At 64.0% G+C, this 22,897-nt stretch overlaps 1 protein-coding gene across 1 annotated transcript; it reads left to right on the forward strand.

Moving 5' to 3' along the window:
* Positions 1-5: 5 nt before the first annotated feature.
* SLC9A1 (solute carrier family 9 member A1) lies at positions 6-19,568 on the forward strand (the record flags this gene model as incomplete). Its single annotated transcript, XM_026043481.1, has 12 exons — positions 6-153; positions 12,859-13,319; positions 14,503-14,753; positions 15,323-15,540; positions 15,939-16,141; positions 16,388-16,477; positions 16,859-16,929; positions 17,280-17,453; positions 17,574-17,688; positions 18,030-18,131; positions 18,328-18,400; positions 18,760-19,568. Coding segments are annotated over 12 exons (2,232 nt in total), but the record flags the coding sequence as incomplete, so codon positions are not given.
* Positions 19,569-22,897: the final 3,329 nt, after the last annotated feature.

Raw genomic sequence — 22,897 nt, forward strand, 5'->3', positions numbered from 1 at the left:
CGGGGCCGCCGCCGCCGCCCGCCGCCAACGGCTCGGCCGAGGGCGCCGCCAAGGCCCGCAAAGCCTTCCCCGTGCTGGGCATCGACTACGGGCACGTCCGCATCCCCTTCGAGATCTCCCTCTGGATCCTGCTCGCCTGCCTCATGAAGCTGGGTACGTTGGGCTCGGCGGCTCCCCGCGCCCGGCGGCCCGGAACGTCGGGAGAGGAGCCCGGAATGCCAGGAGAGGAGCCCCCCATGTCAGGATAGGAGCCCCCCTATGCAGGGATAGGAGCCCCCCATGTCAGGATAGGAGCCCCAGTATGCAGGGATAGGAGCCCCAGTATGCAGGGATAGGAGCCCCCCATATGCAGGGATAGGAGCCCCCCCATGTCAGGATGGGAGCCCCCCCATGTCAGGATAGGAGCTCCCCACATGCTGGGATGGGAGCCCCCCCCTGCCGGGATAGGTGCCCCCCGTATGCCTGGATAGGAGTCCCTGCACACTGGGATAGGAGCTCCCCACATGCTGGGCTTGCTTCTCGGTCTGTCCCGGCATTGGAGATCCCAGGGCAGGACTCCCGAGCATCCTGGCACAGGGTGTCCCGCATGCCAGGGCTCCAGCTCTACGTGCCCCTCCGACTGTCCTGCCGTGGGACCCCTGGGTGTCCCAGTGCCCAAGTATCCCCACACAGAGCTGCCAGGATCCAGGGCCAGCAAATAGCCTGGGATAGGACCCCTGAGCATCCCAGGCCGGACCCCAGACATCCCCCACAGGATCCCCCACGTCCTGGAGCACAAGCCCCTGGCACTTGGGACAGGCGTCCCAGCACATGCCGCCCCACATGTCGGGATGCCCCCCCAATAGCCTAGGGACCCCCATACATCCTGGGACAGGGCTCCCCAGCATCTGCAGGAAGGGATCGTAGGGGAGGACACCTGGGCACTGCCAGGAACAGCCCCCAGTTATCCCAGAGCGGCAGCACGAGCATCCCGGGGCCGGGCGCTGCATCCCGGGGCCGGGCGCTGCATCCCGGGGCCAGGCGCTGCATCCCGGGGCCAGGCGCTGCATCCTGGGGCCGGGTGCTGCATCCCGGGGCCAGGCGCTGCATCCTGGGACTGGACACTGCATCCCGGGGCTGGGCGCGCTCTGCTCCCTCGCCCGCCCTTGGCTGCCCTGGCGCCTGCTCCACTCGGAGCCGCTGCCGGCGCGCAGGGCGTTCCGGGTTCCACCGGTTCCCTCCGGCAGCACCGGGGAGGAAGTGCCCGTTCTGTTCCCTCGCTTCCTTTCCCCTCCGTACGTAACCTTGGAGAAGTCACTTGGGACGCCCCGGCGCTTCCCGCAGCCGCCGAGCGGGGCGGCCGCTCGGGTCCGCGGCCGAGGGCCGTGTCCCGGGGTCAGCAAGTGCCGGGACGAGTGACCCGCGCGCCTCGCAGCCCTGCAAACGCGTCGGGATCTGCTGGGGGGGACACGGCCCTCTTGGCCAAGTGTTTTCCAAACTTCTGCAGCTGGATCAATAGCAGCCCGTGCCGGTGCAGAGGTCAAACTCATCCAGCGGCGATTTCGCTGTTTATGGGCAGTGATAAAGCCCGAAGCCCGCGGGCAAAACGTTACCCCGGTCCCATTTTGCTCCTCGATTCCCTTGGGGATTTAATAGCCTCCGCGGGCTCGCTCCGCATGGGCTGTTGCCCCGTGTTGGGGCGCCGCCGCGGAGCGATGGAAGCAGCAGGATCCGTGCGGAAGCTGGCGGAGAAAGGAGGGGCCAGCGGCGCTGGCCGGGCGCCGGCGGAGCCGTGCGCGCCCGCGCTCGCCGCAAGGGCTGCTCGCTGGCGGGGCACCTGCGGGCGCCGCGTGGGGCTCCTGCCGGCCCGGCTCCGGCCCCGGCGCTGCTGCCGGCTCCGCAGGGTGGTTGTGGAGCGGAGCGTGGAGCGTGGCCAGGGCGGTTTGGGAAGAGCAGCTCCGGATGGGGCCTTTGGAGGCTGCGGAGGCTCCGCGGAGGCCGAGTCGCCCTGTGCTTCCCTGCGCTCTTGCTTTGCGCAGCGCCCTGTGGAGCGGCCGAGCCCTGCGGAGCAGCCTCCTTCTCCGCGTCCTCGCGATGCCGCCTCGGAGCAGCGGGGAGCGCATGGCGAGCGCCGGCCCTGCGGCAGCTGCCCGCTCCCCGCTCGCTGCCCCGGCCGCCGTGGGAGAGGCCGGAGCCGCCAGCGAGGCCCCGCGTCCCCCACCGTCCCTGGTGGCCGCAGCACCCCGAGCCCTCCCGAGGGAGCTCCAGGCGGCAGGACGAGGCGCTTCCTGATTGTTTGTGTCCTATTCCCAGCAGATGCATTAAGTTTTTCAGGCCAAATCGAGACGTGGGGATGTCCTTTAGGAGGTGGCTCGTTGTGGCTGCTTTCCCTAATCTCACTGCAGAAGCTGGCGCCGTTTTGCTTAATATTCGTGGCATATTTTAATTGTGCGTTAGGAGAAGGGGAGCCAGATCCAGCCGGGCCTTTCCGAAGGAGCTGCTGCTGAGCAAGAGGGATGCAGCCCGCCTGGATCTCAGCTTGCTGGATACGTTACATGGTGGGAAGCGTCTCCAGGTGCAGGGCTTTGCTGTCTTGGCCGGGAAAGGGGAATGAGAGCAAAGATTCCTGCCCGGAGCGGTGACAGCCCTGCTGCCCGTGCCGAGGGCTCCGCAAGGGTCCGCAGGGCTTTGCAGGGGCTTCCCTGGCACCTTGGCAGCCCGGGATTCCTGACTCGGACCTGACGCTTCGGCTCCCGGCGGCGCTCGGGCCATTCGGGTTCAGCCGTGAATGTGTTTCCGCGCTGCTGGGAAGGGAAGGGATGAGTCAGGGGTGGAAGGAGCAGGCTGTGGTGCCAGCCCCATTACTGACCACAGGCTGGGTGCTCAGGGCTGTATTGTGACCCACCTGCGTGGCCGTGACCTTGGACACGGTCATGGTGTCCAAGTACACACAGTGCCAGGGTTACCCTCATCTCCAAAGCACATTTAGGCCTTGTTTTCCAAAAGGAAAAGCGCCCACAGGCGGGATTTCCAGCCCGCATTAAGAGACTGCTTAGAGCAGGGCCGCCTGTGAGCACCAAGCGGCTCCTCTGCATCCCGCAGCCTCTCGCTCCTGCTCCGTGTTTGCCCACCTCCCCAGGCAGCTCGGGGGGATGAGGATTCCCTAAATCCCTGCGGAAAAGACGCTGCCTTCGCTGCATGGTGTGGGCCGGGTGCTCGCCGCCTGGTGCGGCGCTCCGGTTTTGGTTGGAGCCTCTAGCAATTACTGAGTCATTGCTCTGCCTTTTTTTTTTTTTTTTTTTTTCGCTGTCGCAGCGCTCGGTCTCTCCGTGCATGCAGGGCTGCTGTCTGGGGTCGATCCCCTGCGTGCTGAGATGTCACGCGTGTGATTGTGGGGCTGGCCAGAGCCGTGCGAGGAGCCCCGCTTTGCAGCGAAGCGTTGGACGTGGTCCGTGGGGACGGGGGGCAGCAGATCCCCATGCGTGGCACGGGGCACCCGCCTTTGCAGCCAAGTGTAGGACGTGGCACGGGGCGCGCAGCGGCCCAGCTCCTGTGCTAGCACGTCCGGCAGCATCCCCGTGAATGAAATTGCCGTGCTGGTGAATGGAAATAAGTCTCTTGTCCTGCAGATTTGTTGCGTACCTGCTTCCTTACGGGGAGCAGCCCCAAAACACGCGGCGGTTTCGCCTCTCTCTTGCCATCTCCGAAGAGAACAGCTCTGGTGCTTTCCTTTTTTGCTAGTCTGGCCGTTGGAGGTGCCTGAGCAGAAAACAACCAAACTGTTTCCTCTGGGGATCCAAGAAAACCATTAGATTAATTAGGGCTGGAAGCGTGAAAGGTTCCTGCTGCGAAATCCGGGCTGGTGACGGAGGAGGAAGAGCCGAGCGTGTCCAAAGGGCCGTGCTGCTGATGACAGCCCGGCCTCCCGGGAGCCGCCGTGTCCATTGAAACCGGCAGGGTTGTGGCTACGGCCTCCACTGCCCGGGAGACTTTGTCACCCGTGTCGGGGTCTGTCCCCTGCGGCAGCCGGAGCCGGGTCGGCGCTGGCCTCGCTTTGCAGGAGGTGCAGCGAGCGCGCCCGGCCTCTGCATCGCAGCCTTTCCGGGGTGCCCGGGGTCCTGTAGAAGCCGGGGGGTGCAGATGAGGTTCCCAGGCTGCGGGGAGGGCGGCTAAATTGAGTGTGGAGGGTTTGAGGACCAAGCATGGGAAAAAGGGAACGTGCGTGGTGCGAGGGGGAAAGGTTATTCCTTGGGTAAGAAGTATGTAAATCTGCAGTGCTGAGGGAATGGTGTTCCTGTCTTGGAGAAGAGGGAAAGACAACAAAATGCTCTGTTAGGTAAACTAGGAGCTTGTTTGGAAAAGAGTAGTTCAAGAATGCCCCCCCCTTCCTCACATTGACGTCTGTTCCCCTCCTCGTCCTGGTTTTGCTTAGAAGAGGTGACGGGAGCTGCTGAGACCATCCTGGGACACGGCGGGACCCGGGCCTCTCCCGCGAGCATCGCTCCGGCAGCCGCTCCCGAGCGGAGCGTGGGCACCGAGGGAGGAAACTTGAAAAGCAGCGATAATGAGGATGAATTGCTGCACGCGCCTTGTAAACATTTGATTTCTTCTTTATTCCCCCACCCCCATGGTTCCCCAAGGCTTAATTTGTTCGGATAAAAACGGAAATCCATCAGGAGCAGTCAGCAAAAACAGGGCCTTGCAGAGCCGAGACGGAGTCGTGTGTGCCTGGGCTCCCTGACAGCCTCACTGCTTTGAATCTGCCCCGGCCAGCAGCAAACTGCAGGGGAAGGAGCGGAGAGGCTGCGGCCGTGGATTGACGCACACCGGGGATCGATGCCCCATCACAGGAGGGTTGAGGTTGGCAGGGACCTCTAGAGATCGTCCAGTCCAACCCCTGCTCCAGCAGGGACACCCGGAGCACGGGGCACCCGGACACATCCAGATCTCCAGAGCAGGAGACTCCACAACCCCTGCTGTGGAGCCTGTGCCAGGGCTCGGGCACCCTCACACCAAAGCCGTTCTCCCTGCCATGGAGATGCCCCTTGCTCCCGGTGCCCGCTGGCGCACTGCTCCACACACCAGCTCTTCCACCTGCATTGGGTGGCCGGCTTCCCTCTCCAACTTCTCAGCAGCTTCCCATTGTGTGCCAGTGGAGGGATGGGAACCCGCCTGTGTGCTCTTCTCCGCTTCCTTTCCCAGGCGGAAGAACGTACGCACATTCCTGCCTGCAAACCAAGAAGCAAAATTAAAATCTGTAGGGACGGCCGCGCATGCCCACGTCACTGCCAGGAAGGCAAAGATCCCATTGCTGCCGTGCGGGAGCAACTCCAGCAGTGCAGCTTGGGGCTCCTTCCCCAGCGTCCCCAGGCCACCGGCTTCAAGGGACGAGACTGGCCGAGGGTTCCCTCCGAGTTTATCTAGAGCTCTGAGATCCGTGGGTGGAAAGCCGAGGAGCGCCAGGGATTTCTTTTTGCAATCAGGAGAGAGCGGGTGCGTTTGCTTGGGTTGCCTGGGCCTGACTCATGCGCAGCAGAGCACGCAATCTTCTGCCGCTCCAGATGGGCCGTGGAAGTCGCGGAGCAAACAACCCCCTGGGACCGCTCTGCGCTTCCGCTTCGTGGTGGGTGGCGGCGGGGAAATAATTCCTCTCCCTTCACCAAGCTTGCGGGAGGCCCATTTGTCCATGCGTTGTCCCTCCTGCAAGATCTTTTTATTATTTTTTTCCAAGGCTTGGAATTATCCAGCCTGTAGGAATCACGTAATGTCAGATTTGGAGAGAAGGCAGTTTTCTCACGCCGGTGCTGCGGGTTTTGAACAGCACGAACACTGCAGGCTTGTGCAGATGAGGACTTTTAAATAGAAAAGCTGGCGTGCGCGGCCAGGCTGGCGCCCCGTTTTCCTCCGGCAGGGCTTTTCCTGCTGCCGTGCCCATCTTGGGATGGTGCATGGGCTTCCAGGAGCGGGCATGGACACCAGTACGGTGTGAGTTGGCGTCGCCCATGTCCTCTCTGGAAGGTTGTGCAGGGAGGCTGAAACGCTGCCTGGGAGGAGGCTCTGCGGCCTCCGCCATCCCGGTCTCCCTGTGTGACTGCGTCACGGCAGCATCCGTGGAAAGCAGGCGCAGGAAGAGCAGCTGGGTGCTCCTGCTGGCGCTCAGCGCGTGTGCCGCGCGCGGCTCTGTCTCGCCTTGCAAAGCCCGGGAGTAATCAGGGATGTTGCAAGTGCCTCCTCTCCCCGGCCGGAGCGGAGCCTCACAGGTTGTTTCCTGAAGAGCTTTGTTCGTTTTTCCTGCCCGTGCTCCCTGCAGGAAATCTGCCCTTCCTGAGAAGGGCAGTTGGCATCGGGGAGGCTGCGCGTGGTCGCCCTGGGGTGACTCGGGTTCGACTCGTCCCGTGCCTTCGAGCCGAGCACGAGCCACTAAGCGCCGCACCACGTGTAAAAGCAGAAGGCTGGAAAAGCAATCACGGCCTCATTTGGGGATAATCTGGATGCAGACTCCGGATTCGGATGCAGTTTTGAAGATCTCCCACTCCGGAGATGCTCAGTCTTTACGGTAAAGAGGTCAGGGTTTAGCTTTGCGCCGTGCTGACCGTGACTCAGGCGCTCTGCTGCAGAGCTCCCACCGCTGCAGCCTTGACCCCTCCTCACCCAGCTATTCGTGGCATCCAGCCCCCGTTGTGCGCTGAAGGAATCTGGGAAAAATACGGCCGGTGAGCAGTTATGTTTAGCTCTTCCCTGCTCCTGCAGCGCTTTTCTCGAGACCCTTTATTATTAGGCCTTCCCAAAATACCCGACTCCAGCTGCTCCAAGGGTTCTGATGCAGTTCAAGGCTGTAACCCTGGCCGAGGATGCTCTTGCTCTTTGGAAAACACAATTTCCCAGGAATAGGAGAGCTGCACTGGTAAAGCTCCCTGCCTGTGCTGGACAGGGAAGGGGATAGGGAAGGATGGAGCGGATTCTCCGACGGGAGCAGATGGAGCGGAGCTAGACCCCTCCAAGAGATGCAGGAGCGTCATCTCCTCCACTGGCACCTCCAGTTTCCCCCTGTTTTTCCACTGTTTGACGTTCCCAAGCTACTGGGCAGCAGGCCAGGGTGCAGAGGACTTCTCCTTCTCTAGCTGGCAATCAGATCTTGCTTAATATCTGCTTTTCTTTGACTATGTCCTTGGTTTTTCCTCTAGTTTGAAGGAGAAGCCTTATCTAAACGCAGGGCTGGGAATTAGGAGCTGCGAGTTGTGACGCTGCGTGCCCAGGCAAGCCCAGTTAATGCCTTTTGTCTCGTTTCCTCTCTGTAGCTGCGAGGAAATTAATACGGGCTCTGTAAAAGAGTCCCAGTTGAGCCGCTAATTTCTTTTGAGTGCTTCAGAGATGAAGGGAGGGCACGCGCCCTTTGCGGCATCCGCTCTCCCGCTCCAGGCGTTGCCGCTCCCTGCTCCGAGCTCCATCCCGCTGCCCGGCGGTCGGGTCCTGCCCGCGCGTTTTGGGGTGGTTTCTTTGCTTTTTGGGAGTGAAGCAGCGCGTCTCTTTAGACGAGCAGGGGAAGGATGTGGGGACGGCCGGGTGGTTTGCTGGGCTCGCTGGGCCCTTCCGGCCCCGGCTTACGGGGAAAGCAGCAGCAGGGGCAAGTGGAGCAGCAGCCCCCGGCTCTGCACCAGGGGGGCTCCGGGTGCCGAGCCCGGACCCCCGGCTGCGCTTGGAACCCTCTCAGCCCTTCCCGGGAAGGGGCAGGAGCTGCCGGTCCTTTGCCCTGGATAAGGGGCTCTTTCCTTTGGCACGCGAAGGGAAGCGGGGCTGGCACCGTGGGGCTGTCCCTGCAGCCCCCGGCAGCGGCTGCTTCCACGCGCAGCCTTCGGGCGCTGACTCCTTCCCAGGCCAACCCGGCGCTGTCTCCGCTGCCCTTGTCTGCCGCGCAGGGCCCGGGCAGGCCGCTCTGCCCGCGGGCACCGGGGTGCAAGGCGCAGAGCGGCGGCCGTGCCAGGCAGCTCCTGATCCGCTATCGCGGGCAGCGCTCGCGCCGTGCGCCGCCGCCTTGTTTGCCGTGCGGGAGAGCGGGGAAAGAGGGCGGCTGTGGGAGCAAGGGGGACAGCAGCGTCGCGCCTAAGGAAAATAAAGGCGCTGCCTTCGGCAACTAGCAACGGACCTAATGGCCGGTGACGGCTGCACGGCAGCAGCGGGGTGCAGCGACGTCACGTGCCGCCCGGGGACAAGGAGCTGGCCGGGACGGCACGCGAGGCTAAAGCAGAAAGCGTTTTAGGTGAAGCTGGGACCCCACGCCGGGGCTGCACGTTGAGGGCAGCGGTGACATCGGAGCTTGCGAGATGCAAGGATTGTAATTTAAGTATCGTGGTTTGACCAGCTCCCCTCCCAGGGCAACGTGAGCCGTGGCTTTGCTCTATTTTTAGGTGGAAATCATCAGCTATTTAATTCCCTTGCAGCAAGTTCGATTTTCAGCCCTTCCCGCGAGGCCTCGCGTGACGCGCGCTCCCTGCGCGGGCGCCGCTTCTGCAAGCTGCTCGCTCTGCGTCTTTGCAGGCTGCTCGAGGCTTCGTCTCCACGCGTTGCAGGGCAGACGTGCTCCGAGGCAGGGCCAAGATGCGCTTAAAGCATCATCGAGACATCCCGGTTGCAGCAGCATCCAAGGGCTGAGCGCTTCCCTGCTCTGCAGGAGCGAGAAAACGTCACTGCTACGGTGTAAAAGCAATAAAACAAAGCCGAAAACCAGCGCGTGCCGGGGGATTTTCCCCCGGGAGCCAGTTGCCAACGTGGTCGGCGGCTCCAGCCCTGCCCGCTCCTCGCACGCAGCCCGGGGCAGCCGGGCAGGGCGGCGAGGAGGCGCCGTGGAGCGGCAGCCGGCCCCGGCGCGGGCACAGATGGCCGCGCGGGTGCGGGGACGCGGTGCCGCGCCAGCTCCTTGGCCGCCGGCGCGAGCGCTAACGAGACGCTGGCGGCAGCGCCTGCTGCTCCTCCGCCCGCGCGGCGCCTTCGGGCTGCCCAGGGGCTCGTCCCGCGTCCCGCACCCTCCGCTGCATTTTGCTCCTAGCTAGGAGCAGTGTCCGAGCCGGGTTGCGGAGACCCCAGGGCTCCCACGGTTATTTGGAAGGGGAAGAGGAGTCGCTGCTGCTGCAAGGAGCAGGTCTGCGGCGGTGGGGACCGTCGCTGTGTCGCTGCGGGCGGCACTGCTGCACAAGGGCCTGGCCACCCGAGGGGCTGCTCTGCTTTGTGGGATGTTTGGGACCGCTGGGGGGGGCAGCGTGGGGAATCCTGCCTTGTTCAGCATCACTGGGGAGCTGGAAATGTCCCCCAAAGCCATCCCAATTGCGCGCCCTGTCTCCCCATGTGGTGACGTGCGCAGCTTCCCCGGCCCTCCCGGTCGCGGAGGGAGATGCTGCTCCGGCCATCGCTTGCTCTGGAGCAGGACTGGGGTCACTCAGCAGCATCCATCCGTGGCTCATCCATCCGGGATCCCCGTGGCCGGGCTCCGCAGAGCCCCCCGCTCCCTCGGGAAGCTGCCTGCGCCAGCCGCATCCCTCCCTGCACCCCGGCGAGCCGTGCGGCCCGTCGGCGCCGGCCCCCGAAGGGGTTAAAGCGCCTCTGGTGCCGCCGAGACACGTGGGGCTGCTCCAGGCAGCGCTGCAGTGTCCTTCAGAAGGGCAGCCCGTGTGCGCGGCCGGGGCTCCCGCGGCGGCTCCTGCGGCCGCAGCGAGCGCGGGGCTGGGGCAACCCCGCACAGGGGCTGCTCCCTGGCACCCCTTGGGTTTCTCCTGGAAGCCGCCTGGCTTTTCGGGTGGCTCCGGAGCCGCGGAGCCGCCAGCGTGTTGGCCTTTCCCGCCGCACCGGTTTCCCCATCCCCACGAGTTTCCTTGCGGGATCCCGGCCCCCGCCCCGCCGCTTTCTCCGCATTCCTGCCTCGGTTTATCGGGTTCAGGCGGCGGCCAAGCCAAGTGTGTGAAATGGTTTTCCTTCTCCCTTTCATCCCATGGCTTTTTTTTTTATCCCTCGTTAAAGGAAGGAATGTTAACCCCCCGGGCTGGCAGCCGGATTCTCCCACTCCTTCTTCAGGGGCCGCAGCCTGGGAGCGGAGGGATTCGCTTTGAACCCTGCTGAGCCCTTGCAGCAAGGAGCAACTGATGCAGAAATGAAGCAGGGGATTTCTTTTTTTATTTTTTTTTTTACCTTCCCAGCTGCGGGAGTTTTTCGGGGCCTGAGTCATCCTGCGGCGTCACGAGGGCGGTGAGAAACGGGTGCTGCGACACCCGCCCTGGCTGCTGCGGGGCCCCGGGCCCCTGCCCTGGTGAGGAGCGGAGCCTGCGCCCCATGGCCCCGCACCCGGAGCCGGGACAGAGCCCCGGGCGTCTCCCAGCCCTGTCCTGGGAAGCCAGGCATGGGCCCGGAGGCTTCGCCTCCTCCTCAAGTGTTTAATTAAAAGGCAATTAAAATGTTCTTTGCACAGCGCTTTGGGGGAGGTCTTTGTGCGAGGGGAGCGGTGCCAGGGCTCTGACTAAGCCTGACCTTGGATCCCGCTCCGTATGGAGCAGGGTTGCTGCAGCGGAGCGGCCGCAGGAGGGGACAGGAGTCCCGATGGAGTGGGAGAGGGGGATGCCGGCCGGCCTTGACCCTGTGGGTGCCACAGGACACGGTCCCGAGGGGTTTGACAGGGGGGTTCTGCAGAGCGGGGTGTCCTTTGTGCGCTTTTGTGGTCAGCAGCCAGGGCCAGAGGCGGATTCGGGAGGCTCCGCAGGCTGCAGCTGGGAATGCGGGGCCGCGCGCTCCATGGCACTGCCATGGGTGCCTGGCCCTCTCCTCTGCCTCATTCCCCTGGGTGCTCATCCCATACAGCAGATTTGAGCCATTGGGACCTTCTGGCTGGATGGAGCTTGTACAACAGCCCGTCCGCGCAGCTTTAACCCAGCTGCTGATAAGGAAGGCGAAAACCGCTCCGAGCTCCGAGACTCTCCCAAGCTATCAGAGCGGGAGCAAATATTTGCCCAGCGCTGCAGATGGCCGGGTCTGCATGCGGAGGAGCCGGGCGCCGCGGCCGCCCGTGGGGACCGGCACCAGCCCCACGCCAGCGTCGCGCCCGCGTCCCCATCTCGTGCAGCACCCAGCACCCAGGGCACTCGCAGGCTCGCGTTTGCAGCCTTGCAGCAGCTCTCGCTGCTGCCAATCTCTGACTTGAAGGCTGCACTTTCCGCTGGTGCCCGTCTGGAGATGCCCGCAGGCTCCCAACTCCGCTCTGTGGTAGGAGCCCTGGCTTCCCTAGGGATCCGTCTGCTCTCCGCCTTGCTGGGGACACAGCTGTCCTGACCCGCTGGGTGTGGGACGGGGTTTAACAGGCCTGTTAACGTCTGCATTTCCTTGTCCTTGTTTGCTCAGGCTCACAGCCTTGATGGTGACTCAATGGTTCGTGCTTTCTGCTGCCGGGATGTTGCCTGATGCCTTCGATAGCAAGGGACGGCCCAAAGGAAGGAATTGGGGGTGACGGTGCGCGGTCTGTGCTGGTGATCTGGCAACCAAGGGTCTCTCTGAGCAGGGAAACAGGGTCTCAAAGGAGCTGCCTTCTCTTGGGGGGCTCTCAAAACCCAACAGGATCCCAGCGGGCGCATCCCGCGGGCAGCGCGGTGCCGCGTGCTCGGCCGCTGCCGCTGGTGCCGCCACGGCCGGCGCTCTCCCGATGCGACCTTGTGGAAATGCAGCAGCTGCTGCCCTTCTGCGGCAGCAAAGAGCAGCGGGTGCCGCAGAGAGGCAGCTCACCGGAGAGCACTGGGGCTCCTTGCTGGGCACGTCCAGCTTCTGGGCTCATCCCGCTGCCCAAGAAGGGCTCCCTCCCTGCGGAGTGCAGCAGGGGTGAACCTCAGCGGCTGCACTCAGTGCATCCCTTCGCTGCTCCCTTCGGCAGCGCTCTGCCCACCTGCCTGCTGGAACAGGAGCCCCGGGCACCTCTCCCACCTGGCTCCGGCTCCGGGCGCCGCTCCGGCCGCCCCGCTCCGGCGCATGGAGGCAGGAGCTGGCGCAGTGGGATCGCAGCTCGCTGCCGATGAAACACGGAGCAGCCAATGCGGGCAGCAGCGCAGGCGAAGGCACCGCACGGCCGTGCGAAAGCCTGAGACACCGACAGCGCCGGTCAGCGGGACCCCGGGGCCTGTGGGGGCAGAGCGAGAGACGCTTAATTGGCCCTGGGGATGAAGCAGGAGACACTTAATTGGCCCTGTGTGCGTTTTGTTCCCCGTGGGACGGACTGAGCAGCGAAAGCTGCTGCGCTGCAGGGCGCAGCTCTAAGCCTGGCTCGGGCCGGTGCTGCTGCCCGCGCCACGGAGCACAGAGAGGTGCAGATGGCAGAGCTGCACGTCCGGAACGCGGCGCTGCGGCTGCCAACACGAGGCTGCTTGTATGAAACTGCTGCCTGTGCCAGGGAACAAATGGGCCTTACTTTGGAATAGTAATTATGGGTATTAGCCAGGAAAAGTCGGCCCCCGAATCTGCTGTGGGGCTCAGTGTGCTTGGCCAGGGAGCTGGTGGCAGGGAATAGCACTGCTCCGCTGAGGACGTGACTCTCATCACATGTAACGGAGAGATGCGGAGCGGCTGTGGTGGGAGTTGGGTGCCCGGGGTGAGACAGGAGCTCCTGCAGAAACTGAGTCTGCTCTGGGGGGTTTCTGCTCTGTGAATAAGCAATGCCAGGGTATGTGAGCATGACGAGACTGCTATCCATCTTAGAGCAAGGGGAAGAAGAGGGATGGAAGAGGGAAACTGAGGCACGTGAGGAGCTGATGGGCTTGGAGGGCATGGGGAGGTGGCAGCAGAGCCTCCTGCAGAGGGGTCCTCATCCATCCAGCAGCCTCACCGGCGCGTGTCTCACTCTGTCCTCCTCCTCTCTAGGTTTCCATGTGATTCCCTCGGTGTCCAGCATCGTTCCCGAAAGCTGCCTGCTCATCGTGGTGGGCCTGCTCGTCGGGGGCCTCATCAAAGGCGTGGGGGAAAAGCCCCCCATCCTCAAGTCGGAAATCTTCTTCCTCTTCCTCCTGCCGCCCATCATCTTGGACGCCGGCTACTTCCTGCCCTTGCGCCAGTTCACGGAGAACCTGGGCACCATCCTCATCTTCGCCGTGGTGGGCACGCTCTGGAATGCCTTCTTCCTGGGCGGCCTCATGTACGCCGTGTGCCAGATCGGCGGCACCGGCCTCAACCACATCGGCCTGCTGGCCAACCTGCTGTTCGGCAGCATCATCTCGGCCGTGGACCCCGTGGCCGTGCTCGCCGTCTTCGAGGAGATCCACATCAACGAGCTGCTGCACATCCTCGTCTTCGGCGAGTCCCTGCTCAATGACGCCGTCACCGTCGTAAGTTGGGGCAGAGCATCCAGTCGCGAACACGGGGTTCACTGGGGAGCAGTGGCCTGGGGTGGTGGCACCGGGGTTGGCAGCTGTCACCGGAGCCGGCCGGGCCGCGGCAGCTCCGCTCGCCTCTAACCTTTAGCGGGTGCCAGGCTAAAGATAGCAGCCTAGGGTGGCCCAGGGGTGGTTTAAGGTTTTGCTTGGCTGTTTGGGAGATCAAGAACACGGCTGCGAGTGGAGCCTGCCCGCGCGTTGCCTCTCTCGTCCTCCCCGGCTGCGGGATGAGGGGCGAGGAGGGAAGAAGCCGAAGGGCTCCACTTCCCTGGCACCGGGTTTGCGGCGCTGGGCTGCTTGCAGGGAACAGTTCCTTTGCAAGGAGTTTTGGGAGCTTTTGGGGACATCTGTGTCCAGGTGCCGGCCTGACGTCCTCCTCTCCGCAGTGCTGACCACTACATTTCCTTCTAGCCCACTGCTTTTTCCTGGCGCTTCTCCCGTATCCCATCTGTCCGCTTGGCTGCGCCGCCTGCTGCAGAGGGGCACGGCGAAGGCGCCCGCCCAGCGCGGGGCTTTTCCCCGGCGTTGGTCCCCTCCCTCGGCCCAGGGCTCTCAGCAGGCTCTGCATCCCCTCTCCCATCGCTGGGGAACGTTTTCGCCTTCTGCTGTCCCGTCTGTCCCCTCGCAGGGCCTGGCGGCCGAGAGCTGGCACCCTGCCCTCTCGCTGCTCACAAGCGGCACCGTCCTTGCAGGAGGCTCAGGAACCAGTTCCTCGCTGCTGACGCTGCTGCAGCAGCTTCTCCTCTAAAATCTGCCCAATAAATACATGGGAGGTGGGAGATGCCACCCAGGATGGGCTCCTGCTATCGGTTTGCCCTTCCAGCTGCACAATGACTTACGAGTTGGAGCTGTTGCCTGTGCTGAGCTGGGCAGATGTTGGATTTGCTCTGCACGTAGCTGCTAGGTGTCCTCAGCCTGGACCTCAGTGCTCATTGAAAAGCAGGAATAGTCTCTTGCTGGGTCTGACCTTGACCAAAGCCCTTCGTGGGGCAGCAGTCAGGGCTCAGCAGGGATATGCGTGTCCCCACGTTGGGCCCTTTGCTGCTGCTCCAAGGATGGGAATAGGGCTCTTCTGAGGTGACGGTGCCGCTTGCCAGTGGGATGGGTTGAAATCCTCCCTCCCTTCTGCCCCCAGGTCCTCTACCACCTCTTTGAGGAGTTTGCCAACTTTGAACAAGTGACCATTATCGACATCATCCTCGGCTTCCTCAGCTTCTTCGTGGTGTCTCTGGGCGGCGTCTTCGTGGGCGTCATTTACGGGGTCATCGCTGCCTTCACGTCCCGCTTCACCTCCCACATCCGCGTCATCGAGCCCCTCTTCGTCTTCCTCTACAGCTACATGGCCTATCTCTCCGCGGAGCTCTTCCACCTCTCTGGCATCATGGCGTGAGTTGGCCTCGGGTGGCAGGAGGTGCTCGGTGGGTGCTGAGGACCCAGGGAGCCCATTTTGCCCTAGACCTTAGCCCTGCAGTAGGTGCCCTGTCCACCCTTTGCAGACGCCCAGGCCTCATGGCCTCAGGACAGGCTGTGACAAGCCATTTATCTCACTCTAACTGCACTGTTGCTGCCCCGCTGTGGTCAGCACATCCCCAGCGAGGGCCAGGGCTGTTTTTGGGGTATGCAGGTAGATGAGAAAAACACCTCTGTTGAGCTGTCCTGCAGATGCTGCAGCACTGGCTACCTGTTTCCCATTCTCTTGGTGCCAGGTAGTGGGCAGGGCCTGCTGAGCTCTCAAAAACACCATGGTTTTAGGCTGCCCAGCTCCAACGCTCACCTCTGCCCTGCCATGGGGAAGGAGAAGCCTCCTTTGCCTTCTCTGGAGGCCCTGCCTAGTTGCAGATGTCTCACAAGCCCTGCCTTGCTCTGAGCTTTAGTACAAGAGCACAAAATGCTGCTCCAGGGCCCACTCTTGTGGTAGTCCCCATGGGTGCTGAGTGCACCAACCTTGCTTCCAGGCTCATCGCCTCCGGCGTGGTCATGCGGCCCTATGTGGAAGCCAACATCTCCCACAAGTCCCATACCACCATCAAATACTTCCTCAAGATGTGGAGCAGCGTGAGCGAGACCCTCATCTTCATCTTCCTGGGGGTCTCCACTGTGGCCGGCCACCACTACTGGAACTGGACCTTTGTCATCAGCACGCTGCTCTTCTGCCTTATCGCAAGGGTCTTAGGTGAGGTGCCGACACTGGGGCAGGGCCTTTGGGGACAGTTCTGGGCTCCTCTCACATGGCAAGGCCCAAGCCTGCCTTGCTGGAGAGCCTGTCCCAGATGGCACTGGGATTGATTGGGTGGTCGCTACCCTTCCATGGGCCTCAGACCTTGCTGGTCCTTGGCCCTGTGGAGAGAACAGAGTGAGACCAAGTTTGTGCTCAGACACAACTTGAGAGCAGCCAGATGTGGCCTGTGTTGTGGGCCTGAAGGTGGTGAAGCTGCTGCCTGAAGCTGGCAGGGGGCACCCATGCAGGGCAGCACCCACCTGTGCCCGTGGCCCTGAGACTATGGCAGCGCCCCGGGTCTCTTTGGGCCATCCAAACTCCACTCAGCCGAGGCCACTTCCCCATTCCCCCAGGTGTCCTGGGCCTCACGTGGTTCATCAACAAGTTCCGAATTGTGAAGCTGACACCCAAGGACCAGTTCATCATCGCCTACGGGGGCCTGCGGGGAGCCATCGCCTTCTCCCTCTGCTACCTCCTGGACTATGAGCATTTCAACATGAGGGACATGTTCCTCACCGCCATCATCACCGTCATCTTCTTCACCGTCTTCGTGCAGGTTGGTGGCACATCACTACAGATGGGAAGGGGATGTCCCATGGGTAGCATGTCCATGAGGAGAGCAAGGAACGTTGCCCAGCCTCCAGCCTTGTCCCTGTCACTATCTGCCCTCTCGTTTGCAAAGCTCTTCAGCTCTGGCAGGTGCCACTGACAAAACAGAGCCCTGCGTGGCTGCTCCGGCCTGGGCACTTTAACCTCTGCAGCGGGGAGAGGTCTAATATGCCATGGCCATTCCCATTCCTAGGGCATGACCATCCGGCCCTTGGTGGACCTGCTTGCGGTGAAGAAGAAGCAAGAGTCAAAGCGCTCCATCAACGAAGAGATCCACACACAGGTAACGCGCTGTGCCCGGCGGGCCCCTGCCGCGCGCTTCGCTTCGCCGCCTTAGCCCTCTCCTCTCGGCTTGGGGCCACCTCTGCCGCTGTAGGCAGGCAGCTTTACAGAGCGGGAGCTGCCCCTAAGTCAGTGCCAAGGTAAGCGGGGCCGGAGCACGGGCTCTCCCCCGTCTGTGTCGTCTGGTGCCTGCTCCAACCCAGAGCTCCCGTGTGCCTGGTAGTGCGGCGCCCGGCCGCGTAGGAACGTGCTGCCCTCCCGAGGCCCGTCCCGGACCCACAGCCCTGAGCTCGCACCCTCGAGCACCCGCAGCGCGGCGGGTGGGTGACGGGGGCGGCTGGTGGCCCTGCGAGCCACCGCTGCCCTGGGCTTTCTCTTCCAGTTCTTGGATCACCTCCTGACCGGCATCGAGGATATCTGTGGCCACTACGGGCATCACCACTGGAAAGACAAGTGAGTGCAGAGCTTTTATGATGGGACCGGGTGGGTGGGATGAGGGAAGATTGGAACTGCCTCCTGGCAGCATCCCCAGTGCGTCCCCCCAGCCCCACATGCTCCCCGCAAGGAATCGTGGCCCTGAGTTGGGCGTCATTGAGGCTGAACCCCATGGCTCAATGGGGGAGCCGCCGGCAGCTGCTCCCTGTGGGACCTGCAGGAATTTAGGACCACCCATTACTGCCCCTGCGCTTGGGGGAATGGTCTCCTGGTGGCCTGGGCTCATCCTGACGAGGGGGACAGGGTGCCGGGGCAGAGGGAGGTCTCACCTGTCACCTCTCCCTCCTTGCTGCCGTGCCCTTGGGAAGGCTGAACCGCTTCAACAAGAAGTATGTGAAGAAGTGCCTGATTGCGGGGGAGCGCTCCAAGGAGCCCCAGCTCATCGCTTTCTATCACAAGATGGAGATGAAGCAGGCGATCGAGATGGTGGAGAGCGGCGGCATAGCCAAGATCCCCTCGGCCGTCTCCACGGTCTCCATGCAGTGAGTTCCTCTGGCCACGCTGCGCTTCCCGGCGGCTCCCGGTCCCGCTCCGGGCTGGGTGCTCCCTGCTTGCCGCTGTTCCGCTGCACACGTGATGACGACTCTGCTCTATCTGTGCAGGAACATCCAGCCCAAGATCCTCCCTGTGGAGCGTGCCCTGCCAGCCCTGTCCAAGGACAAGGAGGAGGAGATCCGGAAAATCCTCCGGAACAACCTGCAGAAAACCAGGCAGAGGGTAAAGTGTCTGTAATTGGGCCCTACAGCTCCTGGGGGGCTCTCTGGGGACACGGGGACATCTCAGCTGAGCTCAGGCCCCCTCCCATCAAACTGCAAGCGTGTGGTGGGCTCAGAGAGCGTCAGCCTCTCCCACCTGCTCCGGAGGCTTTGGCGAGTCGGGGCGGTGAGGAATGGTCTAGGGAAGGGGGGGGTCCGGGGTGAGTGCAGGCGTGCGGTGCTTGCTGGTGGCTGCAGCATCCCATGCAGCATCCCAGCTCCAAGGGGAACAGCGCCATGATCTTCCCCTGCCTTTCTTTGTGTTTTTTAACCCCTGTCTCCTTTTCCTGTGGCCCTTCCCAGCTGCGATCCTACAACCGGCACACGCTGGTGGCCGACCCCTACGAGGAAGCCTGGAACCAGATGCTCCTGCGGAGGCAGAAGGTCCGGCAGATGGAGCAAAAGGTGCCGAGGGGACGTCGGAGCGGGGGCAGGCGGGGAAGGACATTGGTGTCCTGCCCGCGGAGGGGACCCAGGGGTGCCAGGGCAGGGCGGACACGTGCGCAACTTGTCCGGATCCCACAGCTGCTGCTTCCCTGGCCTGGGGGCGATTCCAGGTGGGAAGCATCCTCATGCCCCCCTCCCTGTGCTCTAATTGCAGATGAACAACTACCTGACAGTGCCGGCTCACAAGGTGGATTCGCCCACCATGTCCCGCGCCCGCATCGGCTCAGGTACGGAGGGACCGAGCCGCTGCATTCCCGCCAGGGGAGTCGGGAGGGAGCTTGGGATCTGGACACGTCCCGTTTGCCGGGATGGGGAGCGCGGCGCTGTGCCGGCGCCTGCCGAGTCCGTGACCAGTCAGCAGAGGGCAGCTCCGGTCCTTGCACACCGCCGGTCTGGGACTGGATTAGCCTGCGCTTTTCCAGAGAGGCGGTGGAGGGCAGAGAAACTTCAGGAAACGGGAGGAAAATTGGAGACCCTAAACATGTGCTGGGCAGCCGGAGCCCCTGCTTCCCTGCCGGAGCCCCCCGGGTTGCGGGTTTGCTCAGCGCCAGCACCCGCGTCTCTGACCCCCCTCTGCCTCCCCCAGACCCCCTGGCCTACGAGCCCAAGACGGACTCGGAGAACCTGCCCATCATCACCATCGACCCGGCCTCGCCGCAGTCCCCCGAGTCCGTGGACCTGGCAAACGAGGAGCTCAAGGGCTCCGGCCACGTCTCCTCCTCGCCCGAGGAGGAGGAGGAGGAAGGGCTGGTGATGCGGCCGAAGGAGCCGTCCTCCCCGGGCACCGACGACGTCTTCACGCCGGGCGCCAGCGACAGCCCCAGCAACCAGCGCATGCTGCGGTGCCTGAGCGACCCGGGGCCGCGGCCGGAGCCGGAGGAAGGGGAGCCCTTCATCCCCAAGGGGCAGTAGCAGCGGCGCGGAGCCGCCTGCCCGCCTGCGGAGCCTCTTTCCTCATTCGTTCTTCTTTCTTTCCCCCACTCCCTTTTTTGGGTTCCTCCGTCACTAAACGCGCCGGGTTTGGGAAGGGGAGACCATCCTGGATGGACAGGGACTGCCAGGACAGCTCTGCCCAGCGAGCCGCAGCGGGCTGCACAGGCACCGCTCGGGGCCCGCGCCGCCTTTCCCGAGCCTGCCTTGTTCGGGAGCAGAGCTCGGAGCCGGGAGCCACCTCTGCTCCGGGCGCCCCGCACAGACACCTCACGCGGGGCCCGCACGGATGCTCCGGCGCCGCGGCCGCCGATCTCTCCTCCAGCCCGGGAGCGTCTCCTCCAGCACTGCATTTCACGCTGGGTCTTGTTCAATACGTATCAATAGCCATGCAGGGGGGATGCAGGTGCCCCCGCGCTTCCGTGGCCCCTCCGGCCGCTCTGTCCCTCCTGGATCGCCCGGCCGCGGGGCTGCTTGGCCCTGCCCCGCGCCCGCCTGCGCCCCGCGCTTCCCGGGGCAGGGAATGCCAAAAGCACCGGGTGCTCCTTAACCAAAGACCGCCACCGAGTTGGATGTGCAGGGGGCCACGGCCTGCAGATGATTGTATTTCAGTTTTTTACTCCGTGTGTTTTGGGGTTTTTTTTTTTTCCTTACCTATCCCCTACAAGAGCTTGGGAAGAGCCAAGGGTCCCCTCGGAGGGGGCAGCCGGGGCCCTCGGCTTGGGAAGCGGGCGGCGTGGCCGGGAGGGAGCCCGGCGGGTCTCTCGGAGCGCCGTCCCCCCGCGCCCGCCGTGCCTTGTCCCGCGGCGCCGTCCCCGCCGCCGCTCGCTCTGCCCGCTGCCTCCAGGAGGGGATAAAAAACAAAACAAAAGCAATGAAAATTCTCTCTTGTTTAAAAAAGGAAAAGAAAAAAAAAAACACATGTAAAGAGAATCTTGTTTTTTTCATGAATATTCTAATAAATTAATGTTAATTTTTAGCAGGTTTTTCTCTGGACGGTCAAGTGTCCAAATGCTGCAGTTGGGGCTTGGCCATCGCTTGCGGGGACGGGGAGGATGTCCTGGTGCCTGGAGAACCCTCAGGAACCTCCTCGCAGGCCGGCAGCTTCCCGAACTTGCCTTCCCAGCACTCCTGCTTTTGAATTTCAGGGAGAAAGGAGTTTGGGGCCCGGCCCCTGAGGTGCCGCCTCCTTGGCCGCCGGCACCCCGGCCTGTTCCCTTGCTGCACATTACCGCCCTGCCGCGAGCAGCGGTGACTCAGGCGCCGAAAATGCAGCGCGCGCCGCGGCTGGCCCCGCTCGCGCGCTTACCGGCCCCGCGGCCCGGCCCCCATGGAGCCTCCGCTCCGGGATTCGCCTCGTGTGCCGGGATGACCTGGGCAGCCAGCGGGACCCCCATAGGATTTGGGGTGTCCCGGCCGTGGGGGATGCGGGATATGGGATGGGGGATGCAGTGCCGCCGGGGCATCCCGCCACGTGCCACAGAGCAGCACGTGTGGCCGCCCCTTTGGTGTTGGCCATTCCTTTAATGTGAGAAAGCGCCAAACAGAGGCATTTCCAGGATATTCCGGTTTCTCTCCCAAGGCGTGAGTAACTTTTCTTAATGAGGACGGAGTCACGATGCCCGCGGCGCGGGGCCGGCGCGCTGAGGCACCGCCAAAGAGCGCGCCGAGCATCCCTGCTCCGGCTGCTGGAGCAAAAGCAAAGCGCTGGGAATGCCGGCTCCTTCCCGCAGCTCCGCGGCCGGCCACCCGTGGCCACCCACTGCCCCGTTTGCTGCGAAGTTGCCCAGGGCCAGGGGCGCCTTCTGGAACCGCCGCTCCCTGTGCAGCACGGATGCAAATCCCGGGATGCCAATCGCAGCGGGCTGCAGCCCCCGAGCTCCGTCACGCTGTGGCACTCGGTGACATTTTGCAGCCGCCCCGGGGAGGTGACGCCGCCGTTCCCCAGCCCTGCGTCACCCTCGGTAATGACACCCTGCGTGTGGCGGTGGCTTTCATCCCGCGCGCCCAGGCCTGGCGGCTCACGACACCCGCGCGGAGGCTGGTGCCGGGGCCGGCCCGGGGGATCGTCCTTCCCGGGAGGCAGATGGAGCCGCGCGGGCCCCGCGAGGACTTTGCCCTCTCGGGAATGGTCCTTGCTGCCTTCGCAGAAAGCCCCGTCCGAAGGTCCAAAATCAGACCTAGTTTTGGTTCCAAAATCGGTTCCTAGTTTCCAGTTTCTGGTTCTCCCTACGCTGCGCTCAGCTCCTCCGTACCGCGGGGCTTCCAGCACATCCCGGGTTTCCCAAAGCACCTTCCTGCTCCGCAAGAGAACTGCCGCCGATCCCAAGCCATTCCGAGCCAATCCGAGCCGTTCCGGCCAATCCCAGACATTACCACCGCTCGGGAGAGGGAAGGAAGCCCCCAGGGAAGGGCTCCGGCTTTGCAGCCGCTGCCGGCCGGAGGTGGCCCCACGTGCCGGTGGCACCGCGGGGAACTTCCCCAGCAGCCCTCGGAGGACGGGCCGGGGGCCGAACGGGAGGTTCATTTGCCAAGGGAGGTTTTGCACACAAGCGAGCTGGGATGAAGGGCTCCACCTGCTAAGTCCACAGCGGCGCTGGGTGGCAGACGCGGGGAGAGCGGCGCGGCGCGGGGCACATTGGCACGCGTGCGCCAACGCCACGTGCACGTGGTGGCCGATGCCGCCCGGGGTGGCCGGCGCAGGGAGGCCAGAGCGTGGGGACAAAGCTGGGGGGACACCAGGAGGAAGGTGCCAGGACCTCGGTGGCCCCGACGCCCTGTCCCTGCCGCTCGCTGGGGTCCGTGGGTCACCCCCTGCTCACGGCGGGTGGGAAGGAGCCAGCGCCCGGTGGCACCAGGAGACCGTGGGTCCCAAGGGACGAGGGGTGGGAGCCCCGGCCCCGCGGGGGCTTCGCGGCGCCGCCAGCCGCCACCGCGGCTTAATCACCAGCAAAACAAACGAGGGCAGCCGGGGCCGGCCGAGCTGGGAGGAAACGGCCGCGGATCCGTCCCCGGCGGCGCCGCCGCGGGGCACTCGTTAGGGGCTGGACGCTACCGAGCCGCTCGGCCAGCCCGGCCGCGGCCCTGCTTAATGGGAGCCTTCCTCGCCCTGCCAGAGTCCTCCTCGCTGCGCCCGGCGCTGCCCGCGGCAGCCACCTGCATCCCGGCCCCTTCCAGCCCTGCTCCTGCTTTCCCAGCCGCCCTGGCGCCGCTCTTGGGAAAGGCCTCCCGAGCGCGCTCCCCTGCCCCGGCCAGCAAAGGCGTTGCGCAAGGAGAGGCGCCCGCCCCGCACGGGTCTCCCTCCAGTATTTACTTTTGCACCGAGTTCCTGGGAATTGCACTTTCCCGCGGCGCTTCCCTCCTTGCAGCCGCTTGGCACCGGGCACCCTGCAGCACCCACGGAGCAATGGGCAGGCAGGCGCCCGCCTCGGGAATTCCCTACCAAAAAGGTTGTTTCTCTGCCAAGGAAAAGGGAAAAGTTGGGATTTTTCCAGTGAGCCGCGATTCCCCACGGACCCCCCGCGGCGGGGGGGGGAGATTCCCCACAAAGGGGAAAACGACCCCTAGATGCGCCCGTGTTGGGGCAGGATCTGGCTACGCGCGAGCGGGGGGCAGCGCCGGCCGCGGGGTCCCGGTGCGGGACACGGGGCTGCGGGACAGCGGGGTCCCCGGGACCCCCCGCGCACCCCGCACATGGCCCCGCCCCGCGGGCCGCTGTTTCTTTAAATCCCCGTCCCGCTCCCGACCAATCACCGCAGGGATTCCCAAAGCCAGGGGGCGGGGCCTCAGCACCC

Source organism: Nothoprocta perdicaria, unplaced genomic scaffold, assembly GCF_003342845.1.
Source record: "Nothoprocta perdicaria isolate Ctin4 unplaced genomic scaffold, notPer1 scaffold_33, whole genome shotgun sequence".
Classification (NCBI taxonomy): domain Eukaryota; kingdom Metazoa; phylum Chordata; class Aves; order Tinamiformes; family Tinamidae; genus Nothoprocta; species Nothoprocta perdicaria.